Source organism: Physella acuta, unplaced genomic scaffold (genome assembly GCF_028476545.2).
Source record: "Physella acuta isolate Inbredline_101_S28 unplaced genomic scaffold, ASM2847654v3 ptg001316l, whole genome shotgun sequence".
NCBI classification, from domain to species: Eukaryota; Metazoa; Mollusca; class Gastropoda; family Physidae; genus Physella; species Physella acuta.
Window position 1 is genome coordinate 67,390 of NW_026732831.1, and position 23,803 is coordinate 91,192.

Sequence of the window (23,803 nt, forward strand, 5' to 3'; positions counted from 1 at the left end):
TCCGTTAAAGTAAACTCCACTTAGTTACCCCACCCTCCTACGTTTAAAATAGTTTCAAACTAAATTATCTGCCCCTAATAGTCGTCACTAAACCCGGCTCTGCTTGTAAACATTTAGCGTGAACCACAGCTCACCAGACCATGTAGGGAGCGCGCTTACAGCTTGTTTTTTAGCGTCTCCCAGAAGAGAATTATATATATATAGATAATAAATAAATATATAAATAAAATAAATCTTTTTTTAAATTATAAATTATATAAAATTTATAAAGTTCGTATATTTATAAACCTTTTCTGCATCTGACGTCGCCTATAAATATTGCGCTTCCCCTCCTGGCAAAAGTGGTCGTTGTAATCACAATTTTTTAGAAATTCTGTTCTGGTTTTGATGTTTTACGTTAATAATAATTGATTTGGTTTACTGCGCTATTCTAAGCCAATTCAAGAATTATTAAAATATGAGCTGCCTCATAAACAGTTTAATACCTAGGCCTACGATATATTCCATTCATTTATCAATCATACGGCTCACACAATACTTTGATTTTTCAACAATGTATGCTAAACGCCAGTAACAACAGCCATCGTTTTTGATTAGTTGATACCATCACACAACCCCCTTCAAAGTTCCGACTCACTATTTCCCCCCTCTCCGCGTCGATGGCTAGAATTGCTGCTTGAGTTTATCGTTAGTGTTTCCTACAAGAGATTACACGTCTACAATCTCTGAGTACGGTCTCGTGTTTTAATTATCATAAGATATCACGAGAGCTTACTCAATACTCCACAACCAAAAAAGTTGCCCTCTCCCCGCCTACGGGACGAGTTAGTGCTGTTTCCGCTGGTTAAACCCCACCTCGCGTCATCGTTGTGGTTTTTTTTCTCTCTCCCCTTGTGTATCCCGTGTGGGGCGGCGTACGGACTCGACTGTTGAGCTGGTCGGGGGTTGATGTAGAGGTTCAGCTGCTGTCCAGGTCGGTGCTTTGACATATTCAGCGTCTCGGCCCGCGATCCCCGCGCTGTTTTCCTAACATTCAGTCGTGTGGAGGGACGGATCACGTGGTTTCCGTCGTCCCATTGTTGCCGTCGGTGGATTTAATAGTTTTTTAGTGCCGTCAGTGGATTTAGTCGTTTTATAGTGCCGTCAGTGGATTTAGTCGTTTTACGATGTCGTGTGTGGATTTAGTCGTTTCACAAAGGCTGTTGTGTATTTAGTAGATTAACAGTGTCGGTAATGTGCAGTGATTATGGATTTGTATGGTAATGTATTAAGTCGTTTAAAAAGACTTTCAATATTTTTCAAGTCGTTTATCAGTGTCTTCGGTGGATTGAATAGTTTTCCAATATCGTATGTGGATTATGTCGTTGTACGATGCCGCCTGTAGCCTACTCTTAAAATGAATGTCTGTTAATAAAAGAATGCTTAGAATAAAATGCGAAACAACCATGTAGGCAAGTTAGAATACAGCTCGTATTGTGCTCTGTCGAGGCTCAATGAACCAGCCAGCGTGTTACGCGTGTCTAGCATTTAGTCCGTAAAATTAGCTTTAATCCTAGCATCAATCCTAATGTTAATCGATGTCATCTGTGTTCATGCGCCGGCTAATTTGAAATGTACATGGCAATCAAAAGAGAGTCCATCTTTTAAATAAAAATCCAACATGTGCAGACTTCCGGTGTCTGTGCTCATATGGGCGCTATTATAAACAAAGCTTTTCAAGCACAACTTCTGGTTCATAAGTCAGATGAGAGATGATGGCGTTAGGATCAAATGCTTATAGCTGAGAAACCGTGAACAGTGTAGATTTATCGCGTGCATTAATTTATGGTGTAGCATACGATGAATGCTTTTTAGTAAACTAGAAGCTTTAATTAGTTTAAAAATAATTACATTTAAATTACTTTTATTTCAAACAACACATGTTTTATTTAAAAAAAAAACAACGACAATTTTTTTTTTATAATAATTAGGCTAAAATGAGTTAGAGAAGCGATGAGAAATCTAGTTTAATGATAGCTCGTTCGTTTAAAATAGTCAACAATTGACTCACGCAGGCATGCCCCCTCCCTCAACCACCCCGGTGGCCGTACCAGAAATAATGGTCTGATTCCAACCTCTTTAATGCCGTCCACGGTGGCTGGCACGGGTCACTGGAGGGCGTTGGCAGGCTGGTCTAATTCAATTCACGTGCGTCCTGTAGATTGGAGTCTCCAGCCGTGCTACTGCCAATTTGTGGCCTAACCTTTGGGTAAATACCATGGAGATATGGGGGAAAAGGTATGGACTAGCTTTTAATAACACAGGCGGTGATTTAAGGAAGACGGGGGAACACGCTTGTCTGGACCTGTCGAGATCTACTTGCAGTGTTAAACGCAGTGTTTTTTGTCTGTGTGTGCGTTCAAACACGTAATGTAATTATCAAGTAAGTCTTTCTTATCAAAGCCAGCTTTTAAAAGCAAAATATAGGCAGTTACATTATCATTACAAATAATGTATGGATTTAATTCAGTGAAGTAATTACCTTCGTGCTTTATAGAATCGTACATTTACTTAGGATAAACTTTGTTTACGGTCAGTTGTTAGTTTTTACAGGACCACCCTCATCAGTATAAAAATAATTATATTCATTAAGGTAAAAGTAAAATAACATTTATTTAAAAAAAAAACGTATCAAGCAAAACTCAAAAGAGAGGCAACCGTTTTGATGGACGTGTTTTCTTAGACATTAAAAAAAAACTTAAAGGGTTCAGAAAAGCCTTTAGACCAGCTAGGACTTTGCACCCAGTGTGTGGCGGTGTTAACGAGATTAGTCTAGATGAATGAGCCAGGATGCTGCTCACGCTCGGCTGATTATAAACCCTCGTGCATAAACACACGCTTGTTCCACCTTGCTACTCACCTTCACGTGAACGTGTGACGTCTTCTTGTCTTCACCTTGCCATCCACGTGAGCGTGTTACGTATGGTAGACTTTACCTTGAACTTACTGTTACGTATTTCAATCTTCTCCTTCACTTTCACGTGAATCTATTGTGTATTCTAGTCTTCACTTCCATGTTAATTCTAGTCTTTACCTTGACCTTCACGTGAATCTATTACTTATTCTAGTATTCACCTTGACCTTCATGTGAATCTATTACGTATTCTAGTCTTTGCCTAGCGGCCAGTGACGTACCACTACCCCTAGTAAACACCACCATTTCCAATATGGTTTTTAGTCCCCATTTTGTTGGCTTAAGGAAAATGACGTTTCTTCTTGGTGCCTTCTCACCAGGTTACCCAGTAATCGATTGATCGTTTTGTGGACCACGTGATACGTGACGTTCATGTTGAATGCCTCACTCTAATTACTAAACTAACTTCACGCTGTTTCCACATACTAAAGAAGTGTAAAACTCAACAGTATTCGTCTGGTTAAGGTTAAACCTCTAACCTAATGTGTTTCAGACAAGTGGGTGCAGGAGTCTAGCTCTGTAATGTGGTTCATACGATCTCCCCAAAGTTTATTAGAATCCCATTTCGTGTTTGGGGAGGGGCAAGGATTTATCTCTCTTTGTCTTGAAGCTGAGATAACGCGATAGGTGTAGCAAGTGTTACGTACAACCATTGGCGCCAACAATCTATAGGAGTTTCTCGCACCTCCCTCCCTGCACATTGTCATTATGGAAGCTATGCCGGTGCTTATCGTCTGCCTGGTAATATAGTAAAGTTTAGATTATAAGCTGCCAGTGTATATCGTATGATATATGTGGTTTATCTTAATATATAAGTTCTGCCAGTAAATATAAAATATATCACGTGTTGTATCAAAATAAGCTTTGCCAAAATATAGCATATCTGCGACGTAATAATTAATTTTTGTAAAACATTCAAATACATTTTTCATTATAAATAGTCTTGCATTGAACATCCGAACCTGTGTTATGCTTTAAGTTAAGGTCTATTTTCCATCACGAATATTACACCGAAAGCTAGTGCTCTTTAAACATTACAGATAGTTATGGGAGCTGAGCGCTTAGTAATTCAATCTGTTGTTTTCGTGCGGTGGAGTCTTTAAAAAATAAATTGTATCGCGCCGTCTGCACATGTTATTCAACAAATTTATGACATTTATGAGCTGGTTTTCTTTTCTTACCTTGATGCTTCCTGTAACACGGCGATTATATTTTCCCACTTCTGTTAAGTCACCGTGTTCCCCGTGATTCTATAAACGTTGTGTTTTGTGCCGAGCTAAGGTAGATTCACATAAAAAATAGAACAATCCGGTTGCAGATTGGCAGTTGTGTAGGCCTTTATTTATTCTATAGATTCACAGACGTGTATTTGGGGATTTTATCTATTTCTAAAGAAAGTTCTTCTAAGTTCAATAATGTGTTTTATATATATATATATATATATATATATATATATATATATATATATATATATATATATATATATATATATATCCACTGTAGTAAGAACATGCAATACTGTGAACTAAACAGATAAGTACTGGTTCCACCATGGTTCCATGTGTGTTTATTCAATACGAACTGGCAAGTGGCTGCTGTTCTACTAGGTCCTCACGTTTTGCGTGAGCGGTGTTACGTGATAGCAAAAGGCACCGAAGAGCTCCAACATGTCTAAAGAGACATTCATCGCCACCAGCTTTTTCACATCCAACGATTGGCAGGAGACCAGAGTCCTGTCTGGCTCCGAAGCCGTCAATCTCCAGCGCTGCGGACGGACGGAGAGCTTACACAACCAGAACATTGCCGTGCAGGGTGCCAGTCCGGCCAGCGGGAACGGTCGCGCCAGTCTGACCAATGGACCGTTTGAGCTGTTCGGGGATCTCAACACCAATTTCTTCCCGAGCAGCCCTCTCCTCAATGCCGCCAGGCAGCGAATCCAGCAGTTTCATCAAAACTTTAAAGAATTTCAAAGTCAACCAAATATTAACTTTGGGGCCAATGGTTTTAATAAATTCCACAATTTCAGTTTCCCAGACTTTAACTCTATATTCCCAAATTTTCCGCCTCCACCGGATATAACTTTTGGAGGTTTTTTCCCGAAGAATTCCGATTTTTTCAACAGTATGACCAGTAGCCTGAACGCGAATTATCACCCTTTTGAATCAACATCACCCAATGGTTTCGCCTCCAACAACAACTCCATCAGCAACTCGTCTACCATCGAAGACAACCTAAGCTTCAGACAATCCTCCCACGACCTCGGGGAATCCCCCCAGCGGTGGGTCAAGTGGCCGAGTGATTCGGGTTTCATCCACAGCCCCCACCCGAGCCAGTCATCCACCGGTCGACACTCACCCGACTCCCAAGACCCCTCCTCCTCATCCTCCACCCCCTCCGCTACGGGAACAATGTCGTCCACATCGTCATCTTCAGTGCCATCCTTTACAGAGTGTGAGCTGCGTACAAAGACCCCACCCTTTCCCTCATCAATGGACCGCAAGTCTGAAAGGTAGGCCCCGTGTCTTTATGTTGCCTTAACACAACAAACCTGTCATCCATTTGGGTTCTACGGGAACCTGATCGGGTGTTTGAAACCGTTTGACTTGTAATTGTTTCAATAAATACATCGGGCAGGTACGTTAATGTAAGAACTACTAACTCAAGTGCACGACACTTTTTTTTTTGGTGTGAATCCCCCTACATAGAAAAGAAATAAAAATACCACCCCCACCCTAGCTAACCTACAGAGTTGTTAAATCCTTCAAAGCATGTGTGTAAATGTTTGTATCTAACACTCACGGTGTCCGTGCCTTTTGAAATACTTGAGATTTATTCCTACCTTAGCTAGGAGTAGCCGAGATGAAAAGTGTGTGTCTCGCCTTGGTTTCATCGCCGCTACGGTAGGTCAGACGGATGTACGGCCATACCTCCAGCGTTTATCTGCCTGGTCCTCTGGCGTATATACCTGGATGGGTTGATTATTTCCCCATCGAGGGTTTTTTCTTTTCTTTGATCGTGTCTTCACTTGTCTAGACTGTGGCGATCTTGCACGGTTTACCTTTCAACACCTTCCTGATATTGGCCTTTAGGCGCCTGATGTGGTGTCAGGTGACACGTAGATACAAACTTGCCAGAGTTTAAGTATATGCCACTCTGGGTCATGCTTTATAACACATGTATTTAAAGCTCAAATCATTCTCGTACTAGATAATAAAGATAAATACATGTAATATTGTTTCTTGCAATCAATTTGAATATATATATATATATATATATCTATCTATCTATCTATATATATATATATATATATATATATATATATGATGAACCATGTAAAGCAGTATTACTATAAGCTTGCTAATGAAGTTCAAAATAAGATAAACCCCATTAACGAGTTTGACATTACTTTTAAAAAATCTGATTAAAAAGTGACTTGATACCTAAAAAAAGAAGAAAAAAAAGACGAAAAAAAAATCCCCCAATCATTTTTCCAAAACACTTTTGACCTATTTTGCTGATTAAAAATAAACGTAAGTCACGTAGAAAATGGGAACAGTGGGGTGCACGAGGGCAGAATCCTGACAATCCACACGGAGAATTCAAACCTTGCTTGTGGGATAACGCGCCGTAACGGGCCGATGTTCCGCCTTTGTTATCTCTGATGTTACTCACGTGCTGCAGCCGCCCGTGAGCGATGGGAAAGTTGGTGAAGTCCTGCATTGTCTGCTCACCGACCCCCTGTTTGTTTATTACGATGATTACATAACCCAGAAACGTGTTTAATAGTGTCACACGAGCCGTAACTCGGCCCACTATTTCTCTCTCTGGCATATACCTTCATACCCATACTGTACGTGTGTGTGTGTGTGTGTGTGTCGTATGCCCTTCATACCCATACCCTGTACATGTGTGTGTGTGTGTGTGTGTGTGTGTGTGTGTGTGTGTGTGTCGAATGCTGCTTTGTTTGTTGGTTCAGTTTTCTGTCTGCATCCTGGGTTAATCGACGAAAGACGGAGACATTGTTCATACAAAAAGTCAAAGGATTGTTGCATTATCTGATTATATTTTAGGGCTGTTGTTCGGTAATAGGGATGGTATTTTAAACTCTGATTAAAATATGTGTTAAAGTTACGGTTGATCTTTGGGAATAGGGATAATATTTTAAACAGTAACTGACATTTTCGCTACATTAGCATCTTTTTATGGCTACCAGTTATATGTCTGTGTCGTTTTCCTTTTATAAGAGCAAGAGCTGTTTTTAAAAAAAATATTTAGTATAAAAATACACACACAAATAAAGGGAAACTGGGTTTAAACTGATATCGTGATACGTTTTCTGTGCGGCTTTTGTAAAGGAGTGAAACAAGTAGCCAACAGAGGCGGCCAATTATAAGAGAGATGAAGCAAAGCCCGTTCCCTGTGTGGGAGATATTTAAAACCGGAACCACTTAAGCACTGATAAGATCCAGGCTGTGTTGATGACAGCTTGGCACTTGAAGTGACAAGGTCAGCCGTTGAAGTAGACCATCAGATGCCCTACATATTGACATGGGAAACTCAATTCCATCTATTTTTGGACATATTTATTTTTGTTGAGAGATTTTTCGGCTATAGTCTATCTTTATTTTTAGACGAAATGATTTTTTGTGGAGAAAAATCGACTTTTTTAACTTTACAATCTGCAGTACAGCAATTTTACACAGAGTACTCTAAGAACCCGGCGTATTATTTTAAAATAGATTTAATTTATTTCCTGTCGCTTTCCTGTTGCCTTCCTGTTCTCTTACACAATCTGATAGCCTGGACCAGTCTCCCAACACGTGAACAAAGCGTCCTTTACCGAATGGGCGTAAACACCATTAACCCGTGCTGATAACAGAGAAACACAGGTAACGTTGTTACTCGCGGGGGATGCGCTGCTCACTCGGTCCCTTACGTTCCCTGCTATGTTCCTTGGTCAAGTTTTGTAGTCAGAAATTCTATTGCAATTCTTTTAACACCCCGACTGCACGACATAATCTTGGAGATTCTGGTTAGATGGACAACAGCAGTAATTAGATGCAAACAAACAAACAAAACACAATTGTATAGACTAATTAAATTCACAATTTTTATAGACTAATTGAATTCAAGATGAAATGCGGTTTTTTTTTCATTTTATTTTTGTGAAAACGTGTTTTGAACTGACAAGCGCACATAATTGCTATTGTTAATCGTGAAACTCTATTATGTTTTAATTAGTTCTTTTAATGAAAGTTTTTATTTTAAATTTTGCATTTTGCAATTTCACGAAATTTTTATTTAAAAAAAATATCTTCTATTTCTTTTCAATTTAAACTGTGGCGTGTTTTAAACAGAATTTGTGTAAATTAGAATTTTGCCTCTAAATTAAAATAAACTCTCTCTCTCTCTCCCTCTCCCCCCCCCCCTCTCTCTCTCTCTCATAAATAACAGGCATCCTTTTGAGGTTGTTAACTTTTAAACTAAACTTTTTGACTAGAACATCGAGATCCGATACTTTAATAAAAGTCCAATTGTTTGGTACTATTTAAAATGGTGCATTAATCTAATTGAAAAAAAAAACGCATTCCATTAACAGATTGAAACAATCTGAAATCTTTTTCCTTTTCTTCTTTTACCTTTATCATTTGATTGAGTAAACAACCGTAATAATGTTAATACAATCTTACTTAGCTTGCTAAGAAGTTCATTGCTCTTTCCAAACCATAGCGCTACTTATGTGTTGTTTTTTGCTTACTTGTTACTGCAAGTGCCAATAATTCATGAGTAAACCTGTTTTTATCAGATAATTGATGTCTTGTTTTCTTTCCTAACTCATCATGCAGATCTCTTAGGCGAAAACAAATATTGTTTTACTGTGTTAATGTGCGGCTTCTGCTGTGGGAAAACAAACACTTTGTTTAAATATGTCTTAGTTTGCTGGTCACATAGGTGCATGCTGTTTTTTAAAACATATTGCACACGATGCTTGTTATCGCAATTTATCCTTAAACTTGATGAGAATCAGAATAAATAACGATTGTTACATGTTTTTCTCCATTCAAGCCTAAAAAAGTGAGTTGCATATTAATGACAAAGTCTAGAAACTAATGATCCATGTAATCCCCGATCTTCCTTTGAAGTTGATGCTGTAATGGCTAGGCCTAGAAAACTGATGCTTCTGTATAATCTAGCCTTAAAGCCAGAGGTGTAATGACTAAGCCTAGCAACGAATGCTACATGTGATCCCACAAAACCGCCTGGATCTCCCACCCACCCTCTTATCTCTTGTGTAGCAGGCGAATCTCCCCCCGTTTGTCCTGGGGTATCTGATGCGTGTCGTTAACACCTACCTAGCTGGATTATACCTGGGAAATCTCCCCCAGCCAGAACGTGCCTAATTTTCTCGCACTTGGCAAGATTGAATGACGTTAGCAGCAACAACCTCTTTCTGTCTATTCCTCTCTAGATCGTATTGTCTTTAGAAGAAAAAAAAAACACACAGGAAAACAAAAGGAAATTACTCACCGCAGCATCGCATGATGTACGCTGCAGTTGTTGCAACTAGCTGCTGGGAACTTGAGATTATTTATCTCTTTCTTACCGCTACGTTTTTTTTTAATTTGTTTTGGTTAGAGCGGGATCAATTGCGAGCAATTAATTATTGTTGCGCCATAACTGATGGTGTGCTTGTCTGTTATGTTACATCAAGGATATGTTATCTTTGAGAAACAATTAGAAGCCTGGCTGGTACTGCTTTGTGTAGGACTGGTTCGGTGAATATTTTCTCACGTACTGTACAAGTGCTGGCAAAGCTAGAGGCAGCTTTAAAAAACCAAAAAAAAAAAAAAAAAAAAAAAAAAAAAAAAAAAAAAAAAAACTGATTGCTCATCTACATTCTAATTTATTCCATTTTACTGGAGCTTTTTGTGATGACTTGCAAGCATGTTTTTTCTTAGGTTTTTTTTTTTTTTTGCACCTCAGCATTTAAAAAAAAAACTCTTTTAAATACAAAAGACAGGAAGTCTTCCATTTTTTGTATTCTGGAGTATTGAATAAAGATGTGTGAGTTTTTTTTTAAAGCAAGATAAAAAGTTGTGTCCATTTTTGGAGTAATCCTAACCTGCAGCGGTAACTTCAGCATGGCTGCAGGGCGTATCACGGTACCCCGTGTTTTCATCAGAGGGAGAAAGGTTTTAAGGTAAACACCCGGGTAATTGGCGTCTCCACGTCCACGGCTTTCTCTTCACCATCTGTAATTACCTGACTGTCTTGCCTCGGATCCACACTCTGGCATGTACTGACACTGCGTCTGTCAGTTCTTGTCTCTATTGTGTCACTTTGTGAGGAGGGGAAGAAGAAAAAAATGATAGGGCGAGAGGGATGAGAAACAGCCTGCCTCGTCGCCTCTTCATCGCTTGGTTAACCCCGGGCTATCCATCATCGTGGATTCTTCCGGCTTGGATAATTTACATGCAGCGAAATGTGCTTCGCTAACTCCAGTTTTAAATTATACTTTGGCTTAGTTGCGTCACGTTTTTTTGTGTTTTGTTTTAAATACATTAATTTTTTTTACTTTAAACTGATAAAAAATAAACTGATGGATTGCACAAAGGAAATATAAAGCACAAAAACGCATTGTTTTTTTTTTAATGAAAAAAAAAATGACATGAAAAAGAAATTGTATTTAAAAATAATAAAAATAAAGTAACTTTAAACCAATGAGGTAAAATGGAATCGGGAAAAAAAAACAACAGGAAACCCACAAAAATAAGTTTAATGATATTTTCTGTGCATTACATTACGATAAGATTTTCGTTTTGTTTTATGACCTGTCCACGCACGCCAACATACCTGTATATGTATATATATATATATATATATATATATATATATATATATATATTCTTATCTCTTAGTTTTATATCTTTGTTTACTTCAAAAGTTTAGCTCGTTTCTTTCGTTAGATTTAACAAAAAACTCGTCAGTTCTCATATTAATTTTCGCTAATACTCAACTGTCCTAACATTTACCAACTCCCTTTTCCAACCCATTATCTGCCTATATCGCACGTTTTTTCTCCATTAGAACATCTGTAGTCCATCAGCTCTATCAATACTTCTCTCCCCAGTCACAGCCCACCCATATCCCTTTGTTCTCCCCATCTCCCTAATCACACCACATTCCCCACCAACACGCTCAGACCATTCCTATCACTAGTTGTGCTTTTTGTCTTATCGATAATTTAATACCTTTCTCCCCCCCCCCCCTAATCCACCCCTAACTATCCGCTCACCCTCCTGCTATTGAATCTCTTTGAGCTGCACCCCGCCCGCGAGAGCGCGACTCACGTGCATGGTTAATATCCTCTCTGTCTAGCAGCTTACACCTACAGGCAACTGTCAGTTGAGTCGTAGATAATTGAATTCCTCACTCGCCTGCTTGTGTCACTGTCCAATCCTGGCTCTTGTATACTAACAGTATTATACGCAACGCCGGAGTATATATGCATTATATTATATGCGTTGTGTGTATATATATATATATGCCTATATATCCGAATTTATGTTTAAAAAACTATATAATTAATGTTTTAATCATAATTTTAACTATGTTCTTTAAATTTGTTTGTAAAAAATATTTTACTGACAGACTTACGTTTTCCTGAAGTAATTAATAGAAGGTGGCTGGTTTTAATTTTAACACAATTTTTCAAGTGGTTTTCAAAAATAACTAATTGGGAATGTTTTATTAAGAGAGAAAAAAAATGATTAATTTATTTCTACGCCTTTGATGTCTCCTATAACTTTTCAAAGATGCACTCAGTCTTTTTTGGCGGCACGGATTATTTCCCCTACTATTTTTTACTGTAATTTATTGTGGGGAAAAAAGTAGGGAGCTTGCTAAGCGCTTTATAATTATTGAATCCATCAACCAAATAGCAGGTTATTCTGACTCAGGCAGTTGCAACGTTATAATCTCAGGCAAAAAACTTGTTTGATCTTTTACCATAAAAAAACTTAGCAAATTCAATAATTTCGGACAAAATAAACTAGCGACAGATTTACAAGATGTTGGCACGCAATATTCTATGATAGCTTCATGCTAATGAAACGACAAAAAACAACTCAGACTTCTGAGCTATTTTTTTATGTAAATGTGCATGTATGCGCGTGTATACAGATAAGAATATATACATAGACATATATAACACATCTACACTGAAATCTGTATATTATGTGCATATATAATCACTCATCTAGATATTTACATTACATATATATATATATATATATATATATATATATATATATATATATATATATATATATATATATATATATATATATATATATATATATATATATTTATATATATATATATATATATATATATATATATATATATACACGCACACATATGTACATGAGTATACCGTATGTGCTGGCATCACGCTATATACACCCCAGCTGTGGTACCTGCCGTAAAAAGCCGCCAAGTTTTGCAATTACTCCCGTTCATTACCCGGACTGATGTTTTATTAATTAGGAGCATGTCACCGTTCTCGCTGTGTTCCCCGCTCACCCTGGGTGGCGCTGACGGTTATCGGGTTGACTTGTGTCACCGGCCGCCCCCACCTCCACGGTAGGTAAATGGTCGGGACAGGGAGGCGGCTCATTAAGGCTCATGACTTGTTTACAGCGCCGGTGCCTGCTGATGCAGGAGCCGTATCTGCACATCTGCAGACGCGAGGTACACGCCTTTATCTGCATGTTTTATGCTCGTGAATAGACTAGGGCATCAATGTTATCACATATACGTTCTGTTTTGTTTGGATTGATTCCGTTTTAAAATTTTGGTATGGTAAAGAAAGTAGAGAGTCAAATAAAACAGGCGTAGCGGGGTGGGGGTGGGGCATACGTCCCCGGGCGCCGACTTTAGGGGGAGCCAAAATGGGTTGGAAAAATAAATTGAAAGGTTGAGTGGGGGTGCAAATCGAAAGTTTGTCCCCGGGCGCCGGGAAGGGTCGCTACGCCTCTGAAATAAAGGTTACATTTCTTAAACATCAACATCACCATTCACGTCGTAATTAATCTTTTAAAATTTAAATTTGAACAGCGTAATGTACTTCTGAGATCAAAGCAGAGGATCAAAGCAGTGATTCTTTAACATTAAAGTTAACAATCCCTTATTCCCTCTTGATTATTCTAATTCTAATTTATCAGCCTACGTTGTGCTATTTGAAGATTTATATTCAATGTGGTTTACAATCTTTAATAATAATAAATATATTTCTTATATATTTTTTCAATTTCCAAAGCATGTGTTATAGTAAAAAAACAGGATTCGAATAAAAAATGTAATATAAATTGAAAACTTAAAAGTAAATAAATTAACTCCCTCTGGACTTCAAACTAACCCGCGAGTTTTTTGTATGGAAAGGGGAGGTGAGGGGGACTATTTCAGGGTAATGACATGCAGGTTACCCTCAGGTCGATAGAATTCAAGTTTTACCTGGCAGAGTGCTTCAACCTGGTTCACACGGACCAGGTAAAAAAAATAGTTTGATAGGCCGGCTTTACAGGAGGGAAAGAAATGTGCGCATCCAGATAAGCAAATCTCTCAATCACTGGGATCTCTGAGCGACCCAAAACGTGTTCCCCTCGACGCATTGTAATATTTCCTCATTTATTTTCACGTGGATTCTGCTTATACTAGGTAAAAAAAAATATCTCAAGAGTTTTTAAATAAATGTATTTGATCTCATTATAAAGATAAAAGGGGAAAAAATGTGTAGGTAGCTGTGGTGTGGGAGGGGGGGGGGGGAGATGCGGTATCAGTGATGACGCATAATGAAGTGCTGCTCACCGGAAGGAGGCAGTCTGATATTACAGTCAGACATAGATGCACTTGGTGAGTACAGATCGGGTTGGGTTAATTGCGGTTTTTTGGTGGGTAAGGTAGTCGAGATCTGCTGTAGCGATGTGAGAGTTGTGTCAGACTAGTAGGTACTGCTGTCATATACGGGGCGTACGTGGTTGTAGGCATTGGCAGGTGTACGGAGAGATATCGGTGGGAATACAGGATGTTCGTGGTTATACGATGCAGATAATTTAAAGTGTACAGGTGTGTGTGAGTGTGTACGGCACGGGGGTACACGGTCGTGAGTGTGATGGGTTAACATACACATGTACACGATGGTATAGTATTAGTATTATACATCGGAGTACACGTAACGATAGACAGCTTTACATTGGTCACTTATGAAGTGTTCACAGCTTACGGTTCAAGACTTGGTCAGACTCCTTTCTTTACTTTTGTGTTTCCGAAAAAAAAAACTTCTTTGAAGCCAACGTGGTATAAGTTATAATTTTATAACTTATACCACGGCTTGCGTGGAAATGTGGCGAGGTTACTTAGTTTGTCTGGGGTACAGACGCTCAACTGTAATACACTAAACCTTTATAACATTCAAGACAGCGTGTGTGACTTGTATAACATGTGAGGAATATTTTATAGCCAGATGCTAGCAATCAGGCAGAGAAGTTTTTGTAGCCCCACACTATTAGATTAATTTAAATTGTCTTTTTCATATTTTTTTGACTTTGCAAGCGTGGTTGATTAGATGCCATTGTGCTTTTAGTTAGAACACTATAGTCATAGATACATAGATAGGGGCACAGTGCTTGACACATAGTAGAATGAACAGGATATTTAGTAAACTAAAGTCGTTTTCAATTTACTCACGACGCTGTAGTCTCGCAAAGATTTCACTACATTACCTGGTGATAAAAATCTATGTCAAATTAGAAGAAATCCCAGGTGTGGCAAATAGATGGCACCATACCTCGTATTCCAGCACCCGTGTAGTACATTAGGTAAGATGGGTGTCAGGGGCAGGGGGTAAACCGTGAGGTGTGGCTGTAATGGATGCATGCTCTGCCGAGGTGTAACGGTGATGTGGTGATGGCTGAGTAGATAGTGTGGGGTGTTGTAGTTGATCTATGGGGCGATAGGCCGTATATAGTGGGGAGTGTTGTAGTTGGTCTATGGGACGATCGGCCGTATATAGTGGGGAGTGTTGTAGTTGGTCTATGGGGCGATAAGCCATATATAGTGTGGAGTGTTGTGGTTTGGTCTATGGGACGTTAGGCCGTATATAGTGGGGAGTGTTGTGGTTGATCTAAGGGGAGATAACCCTTGATGTTGTGGGAGTCTAGACTCACCGCTTGTCTTTAGGTTCAAATTGTCGGCAACGGGGAACGAAAATTCTCTTTGACACTGAACGTGAGTACTGCCGGTGCTTTGAGGTGTCACAACACGTGCTGGCATTATTGTTTATATTGCCTTTACCTTTTCTCATCTGTAGGCATTAGCTTAATGCATTTTCTCTCCCCCACCCTCCTCCCACACGTTTATATACCAACACTTCTGATCACGTGTCTTCGCTTGTTACGGGTTAAACTAGTTACGGGCTAGTAACAAGAAACACATGGGGTTTTCTTTTTTACTCTGGCTTGTTTGTTGGAAGATACTGGCTATCTGTGCTTGAACCAGGCTGGTTATTTACTCAATGCTGCTTACACAAATAAGGTGTGAGTGCACAGGCTAATGATGGTGGGGGGTATGTGATAACACAAACTCGCTATACCCCCATACACACCTACCCCGCCACTACATAATCGACCTCGTCGCCACAGACCCATACTCAGACTACAAACACCCCCATACCGCCTCCACACATTCCTACCCACCTCTACAAAGAAACCCCCGACCCCCTACAGTTATCATTTACCACCATTAACAATATGTATTAACCGTCTCTTAATTAAACTGACGAAAGAGAAAAGACATGGGCAGACTTCTTACAAAGTAAATCCTTCTTGACAAAATACCATGTAATTCTAATGTAGTCTTCTCGCTATAAATAATTCTGTGTCTAATTATATTTATTTTGACTGGAGCAGCTTATATTTTTAAAGATGTAAACAAGAAGCGAACTTGTATACCTCGTGTTTATTTTAATATCAAAATTAAAATAAACTAATATTTACTGTAGATAAAAGTCAGGCTAATGATGACAGACACCAGAGAGCTATTTTAGCTGGAGATAAGAGCAACACAGTGGACCTCACTTGTTGTGTCTGTCTTGTGGCAGTCTTCACTCCCATCTCGGTAAAACCCTGATAGTTCACAAACTATCTTCTACTTTTAAATGAAAAAATAAAAAATAAAAACTTACTAGCTGGTGTCGAATGGTTTATAAGTTGGTGTAATTTTTAAAAGTTAAGGCAACAATACTACTCTTATATTTTGAGCCTTGTAGTTTATCTGAAAGCTATGCGTTGTGAACTTGTTGTATGATGACATCTTTAAATAGTTTTTTTTTCAACTTTATTTTTAGATCGTTTTTGGTTTATTTTAGACCGTAAGTTAAATCATGATTACTTAGCAAATAGCAGGTATCGTAGACTCGTACACATCTAGCCTTATTACCTTATGTGTTGGTCTACACTGGTATCTACATTATGTCGATACTCTGCAGCACAATGACAAAGATCTTCGACCCTAAAGACGATAATTGCAGAGCTCTAAGAGCCTCGTGTGCTATATATGATCAGCCTGGTTCTGTGCATCAGACTGATACCCACTGCAACACAAACAGAAGGTATCGTTGGCCCAACAGACTGAGACCCACTGCAACACAAACAGAAGGTATAGTTGGCCCAACAGACTGAGACCCACTGCAACACAAACAGTAGGTATAGTTGGCCCAACAGACTGAGACCCACTGCAACACAAACAGTAGGTATAGTTGGCCCAACAGACTGAGACCCACTGCAACACAAACAGTAGGTATAGTTGGCCCAACAGACTGAGACCCACTGCAACACAAACAGTAGGTATAGTTGGCCCAACAGACTGAGACCCACTGCAACACAAACAGTAGGTATAGTTGGCCCAACAGACTGAGACCCACTGCAACACAAACAGTAGGTATAGTTGGCCCAACAGACTGAGACCCACTGCAACACAAACAGAAGGTATAGTTGGCCCAACAGACTGAGACCCACTGCAACACAAACAGAAGGTATCGTTGGCCCAACAGACTGAGACCCACTGCAACACAAACAGAAGGTATAGTTGGCCCAACAGACTGAGACCCACTGCAACACAAACAGTAGGTATAGTTGGCCCAACAGACTGAGACCCACTGCAACACAAACAGAAGGTATCGTTGGCCCAACAGACTGAGACCCACTGCAACACAAACAGAAGGTATAGTTGAACCAACAGACTGAGACCCACTGCAACACAAACAGAAGGTATAGTTGACCCAACAGACTGAGACCCACTGCAACACAAACAGAAGGTATAGTTGACCCAACAGACTGAGACCCACTGCAACACAAACAGAAGGTATCGTTGACCCAACAGACTGAGACCCACTGCAACACAAACAGAAGGTATAGTTGACCCAACAGACTGAGACCCACTGCAACACAAACAGAAGGTATCGTTGACCCAACAGACTGAGACCCACTGCAACACAAACAGAAGGTATAGTTGACCCAACAGACTGAGACCCACTGCAACACAAACAGAAGGTATCGTTGACCCAACAGACTGAGACCCACTGCAACACAAACAGAAGGGGTCGTTGGCCCAACAGACTGAGACCCACTACAACACAAACAGAAGGTATCGTTGACGCCAGCAGCTGCATAAACCTTATCACCAGAGGCCTCGTGTCTCATGAAGGGGCAGCCAACTGAATGGACCCTTTGTGTTCCCCGGAGACCAAATAAGAAACTCAGGACATATAAGTGTCAGATTAGACTGGCCAACAATTTGTGTTCTGTTGAGCTATGTTTGCCTTGGTTATGAGGGTTTTGTTTTTTTTCTCTCTAACGTTCCATATGTGTTCAACAGATAGAAACCTGTTCCTGTAGTCGCAAATAAACATACAAGATTTCAATAGAAGCTTTTGTTGACTAACACTTAAGAAGTTTTTTTATTTACTTACAGAAATAGATGACGAAGAGATGTTACAACTAGTGATATGATAATGTTTACTTTTATAGAAATAGAACTAATTGGGATATAACTTATAGAGTATCTACCCAAATCCAAGCACATACATAAAATTTAGATAGAATGTTCACATAGATTCCAATCTAGTTATATAACTGTATAAATATATGCACATACATTTTATTTATATATAATATATATATTATATATATATATATATATATTATATATATATATATATATATATATATATATATATATATATATATATATATATATATATATATATATATATAATACATCCACATATACACACATAGCGCATATGCAACTACACATATGTTGCCACACTGAACTAAGCTTCAAAAAACTGAATGTCCAAACAACGACATCCACTGTGATACACCGAGAGCTTGATGGCATCCACTCAGCTAAGTTTACAAGAGCTGCCGTACAGGGGCTAAATCCCCTCCTGACATCTTGATACATTTACCTTCTGTCTTCTACCCCGGCTCTCTGATTCATTCAATTAGGAGAACCAATTCCCCCGGATCAGATATTTATTAGTTTAAGTAGCTGACGGCTGCTATCTGTACAGGAGATATCTGCATCCCTCCTCTTCTGTTATATACTCGTTACTATGGTGATAGTTTTTCTCTCTCTGAGTTTGTGTAGATAACGGTGTCACGATTCTCACGTCAACTGGGGCTGTCTGGCTTTTATGTGAAGTAGTATGTCTTAAGTCGGGGTTAGGATTAGCAAGGTGGTAATGAGGCGGTTTGTATACGTGCAACTGCGGTGGGTGTTTGGGGGTAGAACGTAATACGCGTTGTGAAGAAAATATATTGATATGTTAAGTTCTTGTCCCCTACATTTAAATGGGCTTAAATATAACTGAAACGTCGCTTTAAAACAAAGACAGACTGGCTGGTACTACACATGGGCATTAATATTTACTGCTATTACACTTTACCTGGGAATTGTGCTGTACCTGGACAGTATGCTGTACCTGTGAAGACAGTATGCTGTACCTGTGAATTATGCTGTATTTGGACATAATGCTGTACCTGTGAATTATGCTGTATTTGGACATTAAACGGTACCTGAGCATTATGCTGTACCTGGACATAATGCTGTACCCGTGAATTATGCTGTATTTGGACATTAAACTGTACCTGGGCATTACGCCTAAACTGTGCATCACCCTTGAACTGTGCATTATGTAAATGCTCTAAGTGGGCTTGTACATGTGCATGAAACAAATCCAGGAAGTGTCAGTCATCTCTTGACATAGCACTGACACGAAGCTCCACCAATTTGAACAGGCTAGCTAGGCCAAGCGGATGTCGTGTTCTAAAACATGGCTCCTGGTTATTAAAAGGGACCTTCGTGTCATCCTATGGCTTAACATAATGAAGTAAATAACATGCTTCTTGACATCACACCTTAGAGTAAAACCCTAGGGCGTTGTTTTCTCTGTTTAGGTTATAGAAATCAACAACATACAACATGAAATGTGCATATATATTTATGGGTTAACGTTCTCTTAATTTGGCTTTCTAATTTACTTAAACGTTATAAATACGGTTTGTGTGTTAGTAATATTTGTTAGTAATATAAAACCTTGATAAGAGAAAAAACGACTTGGAAATTGTAGTGTTTATTACACCCTTATATCTCTTACTTTCTAATACACACTTATACCATTACATTTATTGCATAGATGAAAAATAGGTAAATACTAAAAAAAAACGACACAAAAAAGCGGATTTATATAAAAAACAAAATGTCAAAAACTCTCTTTAATGTAGATGTTCTCAGTATTTTTGCCAATAGTAGCTTATAGATCTATTCAAGATGATAACCTGTATATTGCGAACATAGGAATATATCTTATACCATTTCGCCTATCTTGTTTTTTAAGTGTTAGTTTTATGCTACATGTAGATTAATACCTCAGATCATTAAAAACAGTTTTCGACATTTAAAAACATGAATATCTCTGAGTCCATAACACCGAGATAGAACTCAAATACCCACGCTAAGTTCAGATCTAGCTGGATTATCAGAGAAAAAATAACTTGTTTACACGGAGGAGATAACCAATTAAACGTAGCTCACCTGGATTTAACCCCCCCCCCCCCTCCCCCCCCCCCCCTTCGCCCTTTCTGTATCGACCCCCTCCCTCACACTCTGTATTAGCCCACCCCCTGTATCTCCCCTGCCCCTGTATGTCAAATGGTGGTGCTATTATTCCTAATCTCATCTTTCATGCCAGCCATGTCCTGACGTTGAGATACTAGTGCCACTCTATAGATATATATATATGGACGTCTACCATATCCTATCGGCATTGCAGGACTTACTGCATGGTACTGCTACTTACATCTATTGCTATTTTGGGTTAGCGGTTATAGTATATGAGGATTGCTTTTACTAATTTTCCTTCATCACTAAAATAAACGGACCGACTTCGTTTTAAATATACGTCTTTTTTTCCACCCTTGCTTCATTTACTCCACACTGTGTCAAGGTTATGAACGTATTGAAAACATGTTCAGTTCGCGAAGTCTGAATACATTTAAAGTGTCACTTTTCACTTTTCATACTTTTCCCCCCTTTCTTTGCAGTAATAGACAGCAGATGTTTACCGTTCGCTTTACAACACATGATTGGTATTGAACCAAGAATCATTTTATTTTTAAAAAAAATTAGCCCGTCTTTAAACATTTAAACTTATTTTTTTAAACAACGAACACATTTTCTGTCTAACCTAGGCTGGAATGTTAAGTGTCACTGCCTTGTCTAAAGGTGTCTGATAACACTAAGTTGCTGTAGTTGAAGGAAAGTTGTCTAGACAGTTAAAGACGTGGCAACACCGCGAGATGGCAGTACAGACAGTTTCACTAAGACATGGGACAGCAGCTGTTTTTGTTTCAGCACTAGATAATCTCCTACTCCTGTACTGCAGCCAGTTAGGCGCTTGACTAGTCGTATAGAAATATGTAATCGGTAGCAACACTTTGACTAGTACCACTATGACTAGCTGTACTGAAACAAGAAACCAGTAGTACCACTATGACTAGCTGTACTGAAACATGTAACCAGTAGTACCACTATGTCTAGCTGTACTAAAACATGTAACCAGTAGTACCATTATGACTAGCTGTACTGAAACATGTAATCAGTAGTACCACCATGACTAGCTGTACTGAAACATGTAACCAGTAGTACCACCATGACTAGCTGTACTGAAACATGTAACCGGTAGTACCACCATGACTAGCTGTACTGACACATGTAACCAGTAGTACCACTATGACTAGCTGTACTGAAACATGTAACCAGTAGTACCACCATGACTAGCTGTACTGAAACATGTAACCAGTAGTACCACTATGACTAGCCGTACTGAAACATGTAACCAGTAGTACCACCATGACTAGCTGTACTGAAACATGTAACCGGTAGTACCACTATGACTAGCTGTACTGAAACATGTAACCAGTAGTACCACTATGACTAGCTGTACTGAAACATGTAACCGGTAGTACCACCATGACTAGCTGTACTGAAACATGTAACCAGTAGTACCACTATGACTAGCTGTACTGAAACATGTAACCAGTAGTACCACTATGACTAGCTGTACTGAAACATGTAACCAGTAGTACCACTATGTCTAGCTGTACTGAAACATGTAACCAGTAGTACCACTATGACTAGCTGTACTGAAACATGTAACCAGTAGTACCACTATGACTAGCTGTACTGAAACATGTAACCAGTAGTACCATTATGACTAGCTGTACTAAAACATGTAGTACCACTATGACTAGCTGTACTGAAACATGTAACCAGTAGTACCATTATGACTAGCTGTACTGAAACATGTAACCAGTAGTACCACTATGACTAGCTGTACTGAAACATGTAACCAGTAGTACCACTATGACTAGCTGTACTGAAACATGTAACCAGTAGTACCACTATGACTAGCTGTACTGAAACATGTAACCAGTAGTACCATTATGACTAGCTGTACTGAAACATGTAACCAGTAGTACCACTATGACTAGCTGTACTGAAACATGTAACCAGTAGTACCACTATGACTAGCTGTACTGAAACATGTAACCAGTAGTACCACTATGACTAGCTGTACTGAAACATGTAATCAGTAGTACCACCATGACTAGCTGTACTGAAACATGTAACCAGTAGTACCACTATGACTAGCTGTACTGAAACATGTAACCAGTAGTACCACTATGACTAGCTGTACTAAAACATGTAGTACCACTATGACTAGCTGTACTGAAACATGTAACCAGTAGTACCACTATGACTAGCTGTACTAAAACATGTAACCAGTAGTACCACTATGACTAGCTGTACTGAAACATGTAACCAGTAGTACCACTATGACTAGCTGTACTAAAACATGTAGTACCACTATGACTAGCTGTACTGAAACATGTAACCAGTAGTACCACTATGACTAGCTGTACTGAAACATGTAACCAGTAGTACCATTATGACTAGCTGTACTAAAACATGTAGTACCACTATGACTAGCTGTACTGAAACATGTAACCAGTAGTACCATTATGACTAGCTGTACTGAAACATGTAACCAGTAGTACCACTATGACTAGCTGTACTGAAACATGTAACCAGTAGTACCACTATGACTAGCTGTACTGAAACATGTAACCAGTAGTACCACTATGACTAGCTGTACTGAAACATGTAACCAGTAGTACCATTATGACTAGCTGTACTGAAACATGTAACCAGTAGTACCACTATGACTAGCTGTACTGAAACATGTAACCAGTAGTACCACTATGACTAGCTGTACTGAAACATGTAACCAGTAGTACCACTATGACTAGCTGTACTGAAACATGTAACCAGTAGTACCACTATGACTAGCTGTACTAAAACATGTAGTACCACTATGACTAGCTGTACTGAAACATGTAACCAGTAGTACCACTATGACTAGCTGTACTAAAACATGTAACCAGTAGTACCACTATGACTAGCTGTACTGAAACATGTAACCAGTAGTACCACTATGACTAGCTGTACTAAAACATGTAGTACCACTATGACTAGCTGTACTGAAACATGTAACCAGTAGTACCACTATGTCTAGCTGTACTGAAACATGTAACCAGTAGTACCATCATGACTAGCTGTACTGAAACATGTAACCAGTAGTACCACTATGACTAGCTGTACTGAAACATGTAACCAGTAGTACCACTATGACTAGCTGTACTGAAACATGTAACCAGTAGTACCACTATGTCTAGCTGTACTGAAACATGTAACCAGTAGTACCATTATGACTAGCTGTACTGAAACATGTAACCAGTAGTACCATTATGACTAGCTGTACTGCAACATGTAACCAGTAGTACCACTATGACTAGCTGTACTGAAACATGTAACCAGTAGTACCATTATGACTAGCTGTACTGCAACATGTAACCAGTAGTACCACTATGACTAGCTGTACTGAAACATGTAACCAGTAGTACCACTATGACTAGCTGTACTGAAACATGTAACCAGTAGTACCACTATGTCTAGCTGTACTGAAACATGTAACCAGTAGTACCATTATGACTAGCTGTACTGAAACATGTAATCAGTAGTACCACCATGACTAGCTGTACTGAAACATGTAACCAGTAGTACCACTATGACTAGCTGTACTGAAACATGTAACCAGTAGTACCACTATGTCTAGCTGTACTGAAACATGTAACCAGTAGTACCATTATGACTAGCTGTACTGAA

General features: G+C 39.0%; 1 protein-coding gene across 5 annotated transcripts in view; it reads left to right on the forward strand.

The window, feature by feature from the left end:
* Positions 1 to 23,803, forward strand: part of LOC131958313 (uncharacterized) — a 109,742-nt gene that overhangs the window by 48,586 nt on the left and 37,353 nt on the right. For 2 of the 5 annotated variants that reach the window (XM_059323274.1, XM_059323276.1), the window contains exons 1-2: positions 923 to 973; positions 4,457 to 5,462. The exons of 2 other annotated variants lie outside the window; for them this stretch is intronic. In XM_059323274.1, coding sequence (XP_059179257.1) covers positions 4,621 to 5,462 — 842 coding nt within the window. In that variant the 5' untranslated portion in view covers positions 923 to 973; positions 4,457 to 4,620. Of the gene's footprint in view, positions 1 to 922; positions 974 to 1,237; positions 1,260 to 4,456; positions 5,463 to 23,803 lie in introns of those variants that run through there. One more of the 5 variants, XM_059323275.1, reaches the window with a different exon arrangement.